General features: G+C 33.4%; 1 protein-coding gene across 2 annotated transcripts in view; it reads left to right on the top strand.

Annotated features, from left to right (window-relative positions):
- The window catches only part of PLXDC2 (plexin domain containing 2), a 381,342-nt gene that overhangs the window by 317,802 nt on the left and 47,747 nt on the right, over window positions 1-15,793 (top strand). For both annotated transcript variants that reach the window (XM_012767347.3, XM_012767348.3), the window contains 3 exons: window positions 6,087-6,147; window positions 9,586-9,736; window positions 11,197-11,235. In XM_012767347.3, the coding sequence (XP_012622801.1) occupies window positions 6,087-6,147; window positions 9,586-9,736; window positions 11,197-11,235 (251 nt within the window). The remainder of the gene's footprint in view (window positions 1-6,086; window positions 6,148-9,585; window positions 9,737-11,196; window positions 11,236-15,793) is intronic.

The raw sequence follows: 15,793 nt of genomic DNA, 5'->3' as shown, positions 1-15,793 counted from the left end.
AGGCAGCATCAAGAACTTTTATTTTAAAAAAGTACTCAACCGTCTTGCATATTATAACAACTTAAAATGTTATAATTTATCCTACAATAGTAATAGGTTACTAATAAATTCATCTATCATTTTTAGAGCTGTATATAATGAGTGATTCAGGCATGAGTATTCTGAAAGACTTTAAACTCAAGTTTGTTGATTTTATTTTATTTACTATTTATTTATTTATTTATTCATATCTTTGAGACAGAGTCTTACTTTGTTTTCCGGGGGAATGCAATGGCATCAGCCTAGCTCACAGCAACCTCGAACTCCTAAGCTCAAGCTATCCTCCCCACCCAGCCTCCCAGAGTGCTAGGATTACAGGCATGAGCCACTAAGCCTGGCCAAGTTAGTTGATTTTAGGAGAAATATGTTTAGAAGTGAAGTTGTCCATCTCATGCCTGAGGCTAATTAGGAGCAAGTAGGTCCGATAGAGAAATGAGATATAAATTTTTTACTATTTTTTGTTGAAAATAATGATTATAATCAACATTTAAAATTTTATTACCTACCTTTACAATTATTTTTTTTCAGTATTTCAAAAGGAAATGATTTCCCCGTCTTATAGCTTCTTCATACCACACATTACCTATTTTATCTTATAATAAAATGTTATTAGTGTAATCACTGCTATTTATTAGTGTAATCACTGCTATTTATCATCTCATCTAAAATACTTATGCATCTTTGTAAAGTATCTTTCCATTTCTTTGATGCTGAAGGATCATTTTTCACACTTTTGCATACTGTGGCAAGAAAAATGGCTAAATGTACAATTGATTTTTTTCCATTAAGATAGCATACTCTGGTAAATAATTCTGAGGATGCAAGAACCATATAAATCATGAGATACCGTGATAAGGTATTTGTCCGAAAATCTTCAGAATTTTATAGATCTTTATTTTACATGATAGTCTAGAACGTAGTTCTGCAAATCACAGCGAGTTACAAATATGACCCACTTCTTGTTTTTGTAAATAAAACTACATAGCCACATCCATCTGTTTACACATTTATCTGTGTCTGTTTGCAAGCAACAATGGTGATTAGTTGGGACAGAAACAAATGCTAAAATATTTACTATCTGATCCTTCACAGAAAAAGTTTGCTGATTCCTGATTCTAGAAACTCATAGGATCCTAATAATTCCTAATAGGATTCTGTGAAGTTTTTTTTCCTAAATTCTGTTTGTAGATATTTCCTCTCATTGGTGAAATGACACATGTCCAATTGCTCAGAAAGACATGCAATTCATTTTTAATCCTTATTTATTGCTTGTGGGTATATCTTCACATTTAATATATTTCCTTCATACAACTATATTGCCTTTGCCAAATAAGACCTATTTCTGAAACACTTTCTACAAAATTGACATAAATTAAAGATAGTGAAGATTTATACTTTTATCTCTTGATTTGATAGAAGCCACAACCTAGTACAATATTGTTTGTTTTCTAGGCTGCCTTATTTAATGAGGTTCACTTAACATGGTCCCTGGGGCTTTAAATCAACACACCATTGAAATTGAGTGGAGATTAGTACAATTAATTTGAGATACTGTATCAGTTTGTTTTGAATTAGGTAATGGTGAAAAGAATAACTTGGAAATAAAAACACCCTCCTATTGTAGAGAGGAGTTCAAATTTTGTTGAAATCAAATTTTTGAGTAATATTTATAAAACCACAAGTATCTGTCTATTTATAAATATTGAGTACAGATTTAGCCCACATGTGATAGATGCTTAGATTTTCTCTCATTCTATGATACTAATTTCCAAATATGATGAAACGGACTTTATATTATAAAACACATTTCACATTAATATGGTATATAGGATTAACTCCTAAACATTTTCTAAATCCTATCAATGAAGTAGAAATCTCATTTATTCATTTTTCTACAGTTGTCAACTTTGGTATATGCATGCTACAAAGATATTGTTTATTAAAAGCAGCTAACACTGAATCTTTACTATGTACCACACAGACACTCTTCCTTTAATCCTTATATAACTTTTCCTGCCTCTTTTTAAAGATGAGGAAAGAGGCTTAGAAAGGAAAAATAAATAATTCAAGGAAACAAAGTTCCAGTTAGACAGGAGGAATGCGGTTCTTGAGACCTGTCACACAGCATGGTGACTATAGTTAATAATAGAATATTGTATATTTCAAAATTACTGAGAGAGTAAACTTCAAATATCTCACCAGAAAAAATAGTATCTGAGATGATAAATGTGTTAATTAGCTTGATTTAATAATTCCATGGTGCACACATATATCATGATACCACATTTTACCCCATAAATATATATAATTATAATTTGTCAACATGCAATAAAATAATTTATTTAAAAGAAAAGAAAAATAACTTGTATAAGGTCACAGAGCTATTTTGTGCCTGAGCCCCAATTCTAACTCAAGCAGTTTGACTCTAGAACCGAAGTCTTGTAAGATAAGCTCAAAAGCAACCAATTATAGTATAATAACAGATGTACATTTGGTGCTGGGGAGCTTTGAGGAAGGGTTGCTGGCTCCTCTAAGTGGAAGAAGGAGCTGTTTCTTGCAATAGATTAGATGGGTTGAATTGAATTTATTAATTGTGTATTCCAGCAATATGCGAATAGCATGTTCAGAGGTAGAGTCATAAAAGAGCATAGCACTTTCAAAGAAAGAAAAGCAATTTGCTGTTCTTAAAATGAGCATGAGAATGGATTACAGAAGACAGGCTGGAGGAGCAGGCAAGGGACCTGGTCATATCCTGCAGGAAATTAGTGGTTTTCAACTTTCAATGTGGTGAGAATCCTTTGGGGGTATTTGTTTACAATGAAAATTACCATGTCTAAATTGCCAGAGAATCTTATTTAGTTAGACTCATGAACTTGCATTTCAGCAGGGATCCTAGGTGATTCCAATGTAGGAAGTTTCTTTCTGAATTGCTGTTTAAGACACCCTGGTTAATGTCCTTAAAAAAACAACACAGCAGCTCAATGGAGACAGGAACGTGTTCTCAAAAGTGATTTTTGGTTTATTTAGAATTCAGAAATAATATAATATTGGAGGTGGCTTTTCTTAATTATTTATACAACACTCAAGACACACACACACACACACACACACAAACACGCGCGCGCGTGCTTTTTGCTTATAATTGCCTTTGGATGCTATTTAGATTACTGAGCTATAAAAAAAATGCTGAAAAGGCCAGGTCCAGTTATAGTCATTTTTTTTTTTTGAGGCACAATAACCTACAAAAAACTATGAGCTTTTCAAGCCAAATCTTGTTTTGCCATTCTCAGTCCTTTCTACCTTAGTCCTTAGTAAACTTCACTAATAGGGAATTGATTGTGAATAAATAAATGAATGAATTACTTAATTGATTCATATTTTCAGTAGAATCTAATTTCACACAACATAATTGAAGGATTATTTAAATAATAGGTCAAGCAAACTGCAGTGTTTCTGCACCTCTGCCTAGCATTAATTTTACAATTTAAAGGATTAATTATTCTAAGATAAAATTTCAGTTGACACAAAAATTTAAGATTTGGTACTGTCTTGTTAAAGATAAAATGTATTATATCTCACTGGCTATGGATACAGCTGGTACAGAGTAAGTGAGAACAAATTGCATTTTTGAAATTATCTTTTCTATTGGATTACATATGGTCAGGTGGTTCCCCAAAAGTATTTTTTTGTAGAAATTTGATACATCCCTATCTTCCAAGAGAGAATGTCAGTACATTCTTCAATGTTTAAACAAACTTGAAACAAAAAAAAAAAAGTAGGAGTGAACAGCCATCTAACTCATCTGGAATTAAATGGATGCTACATGTCAGATTCTCATTGGGTAACCAGAGATGGCCTTGACCAACTGGGGATTCTCAAACTTAGGGTGCCAAATCATACACTGATGTTTATTCCACACTTAAGCTTGTTCCACACAGATGGTAGGCATAAAATAGCTGAGCTTCAATGGGTCATGTCTGGAGAGAATGATAGATATGGTCTTTTTTTGTTGACAGGACAGTTGTTTTCACATTCCACTTGAATTAAATTATGCTTGTTCATGCCATGGTGCATAAGCTTTGGCAAGAATTCATAGAGAGAGCCATCATGTGTACTCATTGCATAACAAGTGAGGAGAAAAGGTTGCAAAGTAATATCGTGAGCACAATAAGAAAATTTAAGACAAAAGTTGAACAACTTCCATTTATTGTGAAAAATATATGAATATCTATTTAGATTAGCATATATTAATATGGATTTTATAGATTATATGTAGATATGCATTTGCATAAGCTAAAATTCAGGGGCAATATATCCCCTAATTCTAATAGACTAGTGAAAATATTTTTAATTTCTCATATAAAAAAGACATCATATGTTAGATATGCTGGACAATATGATCAGTATAAGACCCTAGCTTTAATATGTTCACAATCAAGTTTGATAAATGAGACATAAGCACATTTATATATAAAGGAGAAAAGTTAAATAGTAAAGTAAGGTGTGATCACAGCAATATAGTAATCCTCCCCTACCCTTGTGGGATACATTCCAAGACCCCCCCCAGTGGATCCCTGAAACCATAGATGATACCAAACCCTGTATCTGCTATTTTTTCTACACATATATACCTATGATAATTTTAAATTTATAAATAGGCACAGTGAGAAATTAACAACAACAACTAATAATAAAATAGAAGAATTATAGCAATATACTATAAGTAAAGTTACGTGACTATGGTATTGCCCCCTCTCTTTGTCAAAATATCTTATTGTACTGTACTCACCAATTTTTGGACCACAGTTGACCGTGGGTAACTGAAACCTCTGAAAAGGGGGGACTACTGTAGTGGAACCTTTTCAGAATGTGCTCTGGATAGTAATTTCTGGGTCTTGGAAAATGAATGGGCTACATGAAGATAGGTAAGGAAAATTGTTCTAATAAAGAAAGAAAATATGAGTGGACAAAATCTTATTAACCTAATGCTTGTTAAATTAGACCTTTTAGACATGACCTAACCATGTCGTTGGGCATCCCCAAGAATACACTCAGGTTCACTGATTCCCTAGAAGGACTCACAGATCTCAGAAATGCCGTTATACTCAAGGTTGCCATTTATTACAGGAAAAGGAGATGGCTTAAAATCAGCAAAGATAGGCCGGGCGCTGTGGCTCACGCCTGTAATCCTAGCTCTTGGGAGGCCGAGGCGGGCGGATTGCTCAAGGTCAGGAGTTCAAAACCAGCCTGAGCAAGAGCGAGACCCCGTCTCTACTATAACCAGAAAGAAATTAATTGGCCAACTGATATATATATAAAAAAAAAAAAAATTAGCCGGGCATGGTGGCACATGCCTGTAGTCCCAGCTACTCGGGAGGCTGAGGCAGAAGGATCGCTTGAGCCCAGGAGTTTGAGGTTGCTGTGAGCTAGGCTGACGCCACAGCACTCACTCTAGCCTGGACAACAAAAGTGAGACTCTGTCTCAAAAAAAAAAAAAAAAAAAAAATCAGCAAAGATAAAAGGGACAAAGGCCAGAGTCCAGGAGAGACCAGGCATGAGCTTCCAGTTGTCCTCTCCCAGCAGAATCATCCAGACAGCACTTAATTCACATAGCAACTATGTGTGACAATACACAGCTATTGCCAACCAAGGAAGCTGACCCAAGCCTTGGTGTTCAAAGTCTTTATTGAGGTTTCATCACATAGGGATGGAACCCCCCCCCCACCGTGATTAGTCTTTCTCTCCCAGTCTTCAGCTCCCCCAGAGGTAAAACTGATATATCATGGCCCCGGGTTCCAGGTGAATAAAACCAGACAATCACAATAAATCAAATTGTCAACATAAACTATCCTGCACAGCCCAAGAAGTGAGTGATAACTTAGTAACACTCTAAATGTTTCACTGCTTCTCCAGTTGCCAGTTCTGTAAAAGAAAGTTTATGTTGTGCTAAACTGAGCATGTGAGAATTAGCTATTTACCGATCTCTTTCTTTTCATTTCTGTCCCTGCATCATACTTTTCTGCATTGCAATGTGATCTTCTTTGAAGATGTTCCAGTGGATTTGATCGCCATCGGCAGGACTGGGTGGACAGTGGATGCCCTGAAGAGGTACACCTGTGCTTTATTATGACAAAATCCCTGGGACCAAGCTATCGGATATATAGTTGCTACAACTTAATAGAAACAGTGTCTAATCTAACAAAAAATAGCCAGCAGTTATTGAACCCCTAATATGTGCCAGACATTGGGCTTAACTGTTTATAAGTATTACCTCAATTTATTCTCACATCCAGTCTATGAGTCAGGCTCTGTTAATACTCTCATATTACCAAGAAGAGAAGAGGGTGGGGTGAGGGGAGGCGGTGGGGAGGGGTGGAGTGTGTAGAGCCAGGATTTGAATCTGTATGAGCAAAGAGCAGTTCTCTAACACACTTGCTGCTTTTCTAAGATCTAGGAAGCCATTGTTCCTCTTTGTAGTTCAAATAACAACACCAATGGTACAGGGGAAATGACTGGTTACAGCAAATTGGTATGCTATAATAAGTGAGAAATTGTATAACATAGCTGACTTAGAGAAATGGTATAACATTAACTCCGAGGTGAACATGATGGAGACAAGGATGCAATGAAGTGGTTCATGCAATTGTATACAATTGCAGAAGCAATTTTAATCTGTTTAAATGTTTTCCAGTGAATTGCATTTACACTGTCATTTCAGGTCATATAAAGATATCCTTTAAGGTTCATGAAGAAAAGTATTTCTTCTGTCTTCTTTAATTTTAGGATATGAATTTTGAATGAAAATTCTTAACAATTACACAAGTTTTCTCATTCAGTAAAGCAAATTATGCCAAAACGCTACTTTAAAAGCTATTAAGAGATTAATGGTTATTAGAAACTTTTCAAAAATTCATTTTTGGGGAGGGATGTCTCATAATGATGTCGAGAAATACATCTTTAAGAACATTCTTGAACTGTAAATATAGTATTGCCAATGCACCTTTAAGCAACTTTTCAAGATTCACTTGGGGGAGTTATAGGGATATATATTAATCCATCTATCTCACTTCACTTATCTAATAACATAGTTCAAAAAGAATATGTATTTGTAGAACCATAGTTGCATTTTCAGGTAATTTTTTTCTTTTATGTAATCAAAGTTACCTAAATTAAATGTTCAAAATGAATACTGTATATGTGTAAAGATTGAGGATGGAATTCAAACATTTTAATCTTCTTGCTTCAGTGTGGGGTCACTATGAATTATAGTTATACTTTTCCTACCAAATTTCTTTAAGTTATTTTCATATATTTCCTTCTGAATGTTTTAAAACTTTGTCTTTCACATTAAAGTCTTTATTCCATTTGAAATTGGTTTTTATGTATTATGCAAGCAAAGAATCCAATATTGTAGCGTTTTTTTCCTTATAACTAGCCAAATTTCAAGCACCATTTATTGAATAATCCTTCCTTTTGACAATGTCTTGCAAAGACACCTCTTTCTTATATAGTTTCTTGGTTCTCCTCTTCTAAAGCTCAGTTTGTCATTACCTGGACAAACATTACACTGTATTAATTACTATTGTTTTATAAAGATAGTAGTAAGAAATAGAAAAAGTGGTATCTATAGGACAAGTCTCTTTAATTTTTCTCTTCACAAGTGTTTTGACTATTTTAGGGCTTTCATCCTTCATATAAATTTTATACTTATCTTGTCAAGATCTGTGATCAATCATTCAATAAACCTCGTTAGCATTTTTATTGGAATTACATTGAATCGTGAATTATATCACATTTCCAAATTATAGGGACTTTTAAAATTTTACCTTTTTTATTATTGACTTCTAACCTAATTGAATTGCTGTCAGAGGAGATATTCTGTGATATTGATTTTTAAAATTGGTTGGAAACTTTTCATGAAATAGTACATGGGCAATTTGTGTAAATGTTCTATGTATGCTCAATAAAAATGTGCATTTTCTAGTTTATTGGCTGTCAAGTTTGATAAATGTGCCATTCAATCATACTTCTCCATTCTCTTTATTTTCTTCTTCTGAATTCTTTGAAGATAAGCTAGACGTTTTCATCTTTTCCTTATTTTTTTTACATTTCCTGTACATCATCTATTTTCTTATTTCTCTGTGCTTATTTCCTGTATTCCAGGAAATTTCTTCAGATATATCTGCTAGTTTATTAATTCTTCTTTCATTTTGTTTAACCTTCTTTTTAATCTATCCATTGAGGTAGTAATTATAATAAATATATTTTTCATTTCTAAAATTTAAATTTGATAATTTATTAAATATGTCAAGTCATTTTATAGTCTCATGTGAACAGTTCATTTTCAAATTTTATTTTTCATTTCTTTAAATATTTCATATATGATTTTTATATATTCTGTATTGAATGATCCCCAAAAAGGTGAGCTCATGTGTTAAAATCGAGGGAATTATTATGGGATTGTAGTTTTAAGTAGAATGGAGAGGGTTTGAAGTTGATACAGAAGAAAATGAGAGAGGTGGTTAGCAGTGTTGCTGAGCGTGGATGGTCTAGCTCAGGATGCAGGAGAGACATTTCCAGAGCTCCCAGTAGGAGGGCTGTGCTCCAGCTGTGCCTGGCTTTGGAGCAAGCAAAAAAAAGGCAGGTATTTTACTAGGGACAGCTTTGGGGGTTTCTTGAAATGGTGGTGTGGAAAACAACAAACACAAAAACTAGAGCAAGAGGCTTGAAGGTATTGACAAGAGAGGTTGAACTAATGGGAGAAAATCACTGTGTTGGACCTTCTAATTAGTCAAAGGATAAGAAGAATTTGAGTTCACAGGTACATGGATAGATTGAAATAAGATAATTGAATTTATGACTTCAGAACTAAAGCATTTCCAACTGAAGATAAGGTCCAGGGTATGTGGATGACAGCTACAGTGGAGTCTGAGAGAAGATCGTTAGATCACTGGGGCTGAGAAGCTGCAGGAACTGAAATCTGGGAACTTAAATAGACCCCTAGTATGTTGGTACTTGAAGGGGTAAATGAATCTGTATCATATCCAATTAATTAAGAGAAGGCTGTCTAAGAAACTCTTTATTAACCAGTGAAAATGTTCATAGTACTTAGGATTTAGTATTATTGGTTCTATATGAAAGGAATCCACTCTTTCTTGACAAACGGCGTGTTTTTAATAAACCTCATCTTTATTATGCTCATGTTTTTCTTCTGGTATGAACTTTTTTCCCTTTTGACATCATGTCGTTTATAAATATATGAATATAAAATTTAGGGCAAGTTGAAAAGCAATATGAAAGCTTAACAGTGGTAAATGATGAAATTCAAATATCTAAGGATGGAAATGCTTTTTTTTACATCCATTTTTCCCTCTCTCCTATTTTACGAATGTTATAAATTAGCAAAACCTATAAATATAGTCTTGTACAAAAGCAATTTATTCTCTGTCTTGATTTGAGAGCCTGTGCTTTACAGCTTAACTTCTTTGATGTGATTTCTAAAAATATATATATGATCAAAGTGTTTGTCTTTTTGTTTCTTACTAGTCGAAAGAGAAGATGTGTGAGAATACAGAACCAGTGGAAACTTCTTCTCAAACCACCACAACCATTCGAGCGACAACCACACAATTCAGGGTCTTAACCACCACCAGAAGAGCGGCGACATCCCAGCTGCCCACCAGCCTCCCCACAGAAGGTGCCCAAGAGATATTTTGCTATTTTTCCAGAAAAGAGACAAATTCACTGTGTTGCTATGTACTGGAATAGGTCCTACTCTCGAGAGGGAAAGTTTTTCTTTGGCAAACTTGGTTTCTAAGAGATTTCTAAAGGGGAAAAAGACAAACAATGATTGTGGACTAAAAATATGGCTGAGTTTCTTTTACTGCACTGTGCCTTTTATTAAGACTTAGGTTTTCCCATTAATTCTGGTTTCTTGACCCCTCCTCCCTAGAAAAAAAAAATACACATTTCCTTTCATGTGGCTAAATTTTATAGTAAATGAATTCAACATTGCAGTCACTGGATGGAAAGGCAAAGTGTGTATGAAATGTTTATTGATTTTGGATTCTGAACAATAGCTAATTCTACTTATCTACAATTCTAATATTTTCCTGAATGCAGTCAATAAATTATGTTGGTCTTTAACCTATACAGGTGTCCTGTATATGACATAGAAAATGTCCTTGAAAAAGTATTTCCTCTTCTAGGGAAGGCAGAAATACTAGAGAGTGTTAATGCATGGGCACAAATAATGGGGGAAGAAAGTGTGTTAGCCGACATTTGATAACTTTTATTCTGAATGGTACCACTATGAAGGAGTGGGCAGAAATATAAGACTAGTTAGTCAAGAGTCAGCTTTGAGGAGGAAGAAAATATTCTTACTTTTTATTGCCATAAGCCTTATTTTCATTTAAATAGAATGTTAAATTAAACTTTGAACTTTTGCTTTAATTGAAATTTAATTGGATATTATAAGGGTAACTGGAATAAAATGAGGTAGAAGGTACCTGCTAAATGCATTTTATTGCTTTTAAAAGCAACATTAGATTTTAATCCTTATTGTTTTGGATTGTTATATTAAAGCCTGTGAAAATATTTCTGTAATTTAAACTCTACCATTTAGAATAAAATATAACCACTGAAATAAAAAATCATACCTGACCTTTTGTTTATTCAGAATAAGATCTCTTCGTATATGATATTGGTCATATTTGTTAGCAATAAATAAGCATTTAACTTTTGGAGTTAAATTTGAAAATATCGATAAATCTTGGCTATTCCAATTTATTTGGAATTTTCTTGATCTTGATTTTTAAAATGAATATATAAGGTCGTAACTATGAGTTTAATCACAATTAAGTTAGATTATAAAATTAAAAATAGATGTATTTTAAGTTATAACTTTACTTTTCTCACAGAACTTAAGGATCACATAAGACTTTAAGAAAATCTTGGTCTTAACAATCTCTGTAGGAAATTTTAGTACTATATCATGTAAAGCTAGGACTTGCTCTCATTGAACTAGAAATGACCTCAATAAGTTATCAAAATCTAGTCATGTTACAGACAAGGCAGTTAGTAGACAATTACTGGTCATAAGATTGATGTGCCTTTAAAATTTTTTTCTGTTATAATAACTTTGAATTTCTCTTACAGATGATACCAAGATAGCACTACATCTAAAAGATAATGGAGGTAAGAATTGACATTTTTCTTTTATAAACATTCTTAGAAACCAATTAATTTCATTCATTTTAATGTGAGAAATGACTCGTGGACTTCTAAGTGTAGAGTAAGGTTCTATTTTATTCTCTGTTGATATTTAACATGGAAAGAATTCAGTGGGTTGGCTTGAAATTAAAATGGAATCCTAATCTTTGCATTTGTCTGTAAAACTATGTGACACCAATTACCAATGATGAAGTGGAAAATTCATCCACACATCTTGCTGTTCTTTGTTGTTCTAGTCCTTGTTATAATTGTATGTATGGTGGTCTACACAGCTACAGGTACTGAGTTCAATTTTTTTTTCACTAAGTTGACTGGTTAACTTGCTTATACGTAAACTTCAGAAATAGAGACAGAAGTGTGAAAATAGATTATGCTAAATCGTTTTTATGTTTTATATGGAGCAAAACCCAGAAATATTTAAATGAATGTTTTGTTAGTAACATAGTAGATATTTTCTAAGACAATTTAGGAAGATCTATAAGGGCACTTGAAAATTTGAGGGGAAAAATGTTTTACCAAAACAAGGCTGTGAAAGATATTGACTATATTTTAAAAAATAGTTCTTTTCCTATTAAACTATGTTAGCTCATGTATGCTTCTCCTCAGGGTATTTTGGATCTTGATAAAAGATATTATCATTAGTAATTATTTATTCAGCTCAGGAAAAGGGTCTTCTCTTCTTGGCAGCATCTATTATGTAAATGTGGACATATTGTGACATTGATCTGGGCATGGTTTTGCTTTTGCAGCCCCAGATGATTTCTTGAGTAAGTCAAAATCCAATATATACATTGTTAGGGATGATTTTGTCTATAATTGTGGAGACTAGATCCTAAATCACTCAGTCTAGGTTAAGTAATCAATACTTCTATGTTTTCTTAGGTAATGTTTACATATATATATATGTATTATATATATATATATATATATATATCTTTAGATTTCATATCAGTTCATCTTAAAGAGAAGCTTCTTAGCTGTTCATAAGCATCATTTTTATGTCAATTGTCCATTGTCTTGCATCTATATTATAGTGTTTTATTCAATTCATTTCTTACTCATTTTTGTATTAATGTGGTAAGTAGATACCTTTACAAATGGCCATTTGTAAAATGTGTGCTAGTTAGAAATAAACTAAAATCCTGGTGCTTGAAGGGACTTTAGCAATCCCCAAAATCAGGATTTCCCAGAGCAGGATGTCAGTAAGTATCATGTGAACATAAGTCTTAATGCTGGGATTACCTCATTTGGAGGGAGGAGGTGGGGCATGAAGTGAAAAGAAGGAAGAGGGTTCCTAAGACACTAATGTTTTATTTGTTACATTTAATTCTTTCTTTTTTTTAAATATGGGTGGAGGTCATTAACATGTGTTTGTTATATTTTTCTCTAGGCTTTCTTTTTTTCTTATTCTGTTTGCCTAATATGTTTTCTAGTGTTAACAAGAAAAAACAAAGGATTCCTGTTAACAAATCGGTGTGTGATATACTTTGAGTGAAAGAAAAAGAAATTTCATTGCTGGAAAACTGTTCAAAGCCTTTAATGTTCGTTCATTCATTCATTCATTCATTCATTCCTGTTGAATGCTTGCTAATCACAAAGCCTTGGTGCAGGCTTAGGGCTCTAGTAGTGAATAGGGCTTGAACAAATCCCCTACTTTTGGAGAACATCCATTCTAAAGAATTTTCAAGATAGTTACTAAGATTTCATATTGGCATTTCTCCAATGTTTGGTCATAAATTTTTTTTACAAGTAGCATCTCATGGGCTTAATGTTTTGTGGAATATACTTTGGTAAGGAGTTTTCTAGAATATTACCAATTATCCCAAAGAAAACCCTCAGTTTTGTTTAAAGTATCAAAGAATCATAAAACTTTAAGGATTTTCTTAAAGCAGTGCCTTAGAATTACCTTATGCTGCTAAGAAATCAAGTTAAGTAAGTCCCACAATTTAAACATAGGATTTGGGGTATGCCAGAAAGTCAACTGTTGGATTTCCAGATGATATTTAGATAGTTGATATGCAGCAGGTATTCATCAGAATTCCAAAATACCACAGTAAGACTTCAAATGCTTTTCATGTCTAGAGTTGTTTACAAAGCACTTTTCCTAAAAACATTGAAGTTCAGTTAGAATAGACCAACCTGACCAGTGTTAAGATAAATGTCACTTCAAAAGAGTACTTAGGGAAAATCACACATTATTTTTTATAGCATGTGTATTAACTTAGTGTGTGGTTGCTTTTCATTTTGTGGAATGTGGAGATGCAGGAAGGATTGCCAATTTAAATCTCACTTCATTAGTTAATTAAGCCTGTTGAAAATAGAGTTCAGAATTGTCTTTCCCCTCCAGTTTAACATTTTTGCAAGAATGAGCTAATAATGAATAAGTATGCCTTATTTAAATGTTTTCTAACATTTATAGAGGTTTATTTTTTAAAATATCCAAGCAAATACATTTTTTGTAAATTTCCCCATATTGTTGCAAAGAAATTTAGCACATTTAATTTCTTGATTTAATTTTTTTATTTAATTGTGTGCTTTTTAAAAAAAAATAAATTTTATTGTGCATATGTGAGGTTTGCAACATGAAGTTATGGGAATACATATAGAGAGTAGAATGGTTACAATTATCAAGTCAATTAATATGTGTATCATCTCACATAGTTTTTTTTTGGTGACTAATTAGCAGTTCTTAAAAGCACTTTAATTTAGAGGTCAATATATTTCTGGAAAAAGGATGCCATTTATCAAAGTAGTTAATATGTAACTAGAAACCAATGGCTTTGCCTTTCCATACATAGTTTATTTTAGACTCTGAGTCTTTCTGGGACATTTCATGGGTTAAAGTACTTGATTTCCTTAGTGTAATACACAGCTGTCATGATTGTACATTCACTTTCTGAGAGACTTTTCCTTCATCTTTGATTTGCAAGCATAAAACACTTCTGAGCAGCTGGACACCTAAGTCACACAACAGGGCTTCTCATTCAGACGGTCCAGGCTGAGTTACAATCTGCTAAGTCACTCTTGATGAATCTTCAATTGTGCAGTGAGTTTCCTGATACATTTAGTTTAGGTCTAGGTAAAGCCTCTTGAAGTTTCAGGCTAGTTGTTTGATTGAAGAAGTTTTATTAACCTTTAGGATTGACAGGAAATTTTAAGATCTCTAAATAATTTGGGGAAAAGAACATGAAAAAAAAGCAAAAACCAAGGAACTGATATCTAATGGGCGGAGGCCCCCTTAATAAGATAGAGGCTTTCATGACCCCTGTAAATAGCTGAATACAAAAACTCAGAAGATCCAACATAGAGCAAGGCATCGTGGCACGCACCTGTGGTCCCAGCTACTCAGGAGGCTGGGATGGGACGATTGCTTGAGCCCAGGAGTTCGAAGCCAGCCTGGGTATCATAGCAAGACCCTGTTCCTAAAATAAAGTTAAATTTAAAAAATTAAATAATAAGATCCAATGTAAACACAGCATTTTTATCTCCAACTGGAATATTGCTGGTTGCATGTTTGTAATATTAAGTTTAGAATAATACATAATTCTAATCAAATAGCTTATGTGTGCCTTGTTTATGTGAAAAGTAGAAGTGGAGGAAGAGGATGAGAAGAGGAGAAGAAAGAAAGAATGTTTACTATGTCCCAGGCATCATTCTAAAGGCTATACATATATTAACTCATTTAATTCACACAACACCCCTGAGGTGGTCCTATTATTATTTCCATTTTATACGTGAGGAAACTGGTGCAAAAGGTCAGGTTACCTTGCTAGTATGTGGCAGAGCTGGGGTGTGTTTAGCCTTGATGCTAATTTTATGTCCTTGCTTCTCCCTTACAGAATAGGTCTCTTACAGTCAAGCCTCATATGGGAGATGCTAGCTGTTTTATTTATGCCTACTATGATCTTTTACATTTTCTATAACAACTGATTATACTTACAAGTATTTGAAAATGAGATTTCCTTTTCTCATGTAATTATGCATTAGTTTCCATTGTATCTTATCTATGAAAATCACAATGCATTAATTCTCTTGTGTAATTCAGTGTTGTCAGAATCATCAGTATGGTCTCCAAATTACAGGGCTACCCTGTAGCTTGTGTTCAAAATCTAATTTAAGGTTCTTTCAGCCTCCTTGGTTTCCCTGGAAATTCAGGTTTAATTCACCTGTAGATGGTACCTAGACTGCATTCTGTAAATCTATGTATTTCTGTAAGTAACAGTTATATGCATTTAAAACCACATCTTTGGGTTTTGAATTTTAGCAGTAGCTTATTTGAAGAGTTACATTTTTAAGGAATGACCTAGCTATATATTTTGGCAGGTACAACTATTAAATACCTTCTTTGACATTTGATTAGGTTACTTCCAAATGGCACTCATTTCCTAATTAGAAATGTAAATGTCTTCAAGATGCAAACTGGAAAAAGTTATACCCAGGGCTGAGAAGAGGTTTGCAAGCTGAATTAATGGCAAGGATTTTTAATTGAGAAGTAAAGTCTTCAACCAGACTCAACTCAATC

This window comes from Microcebus murinus, chromosome 25, assembly GCF_040939455.1.
Source record: "Microcebus murinus isolate Inina chromosome 25, M.murinus_Inina_mat1.0, whole genome shotgun sequence".
Classification (NCBI taxonomy): Eukaryota; Metazoa; Chordata; class Mammalia; order Primates; family Cheirogaleidae; genus Microcebus; species Microcebus murinus.
Note: the sequence above shows the minus strand (reverse complement) of the source record. Positions and strands in the feature narration are given on the sequence as shown.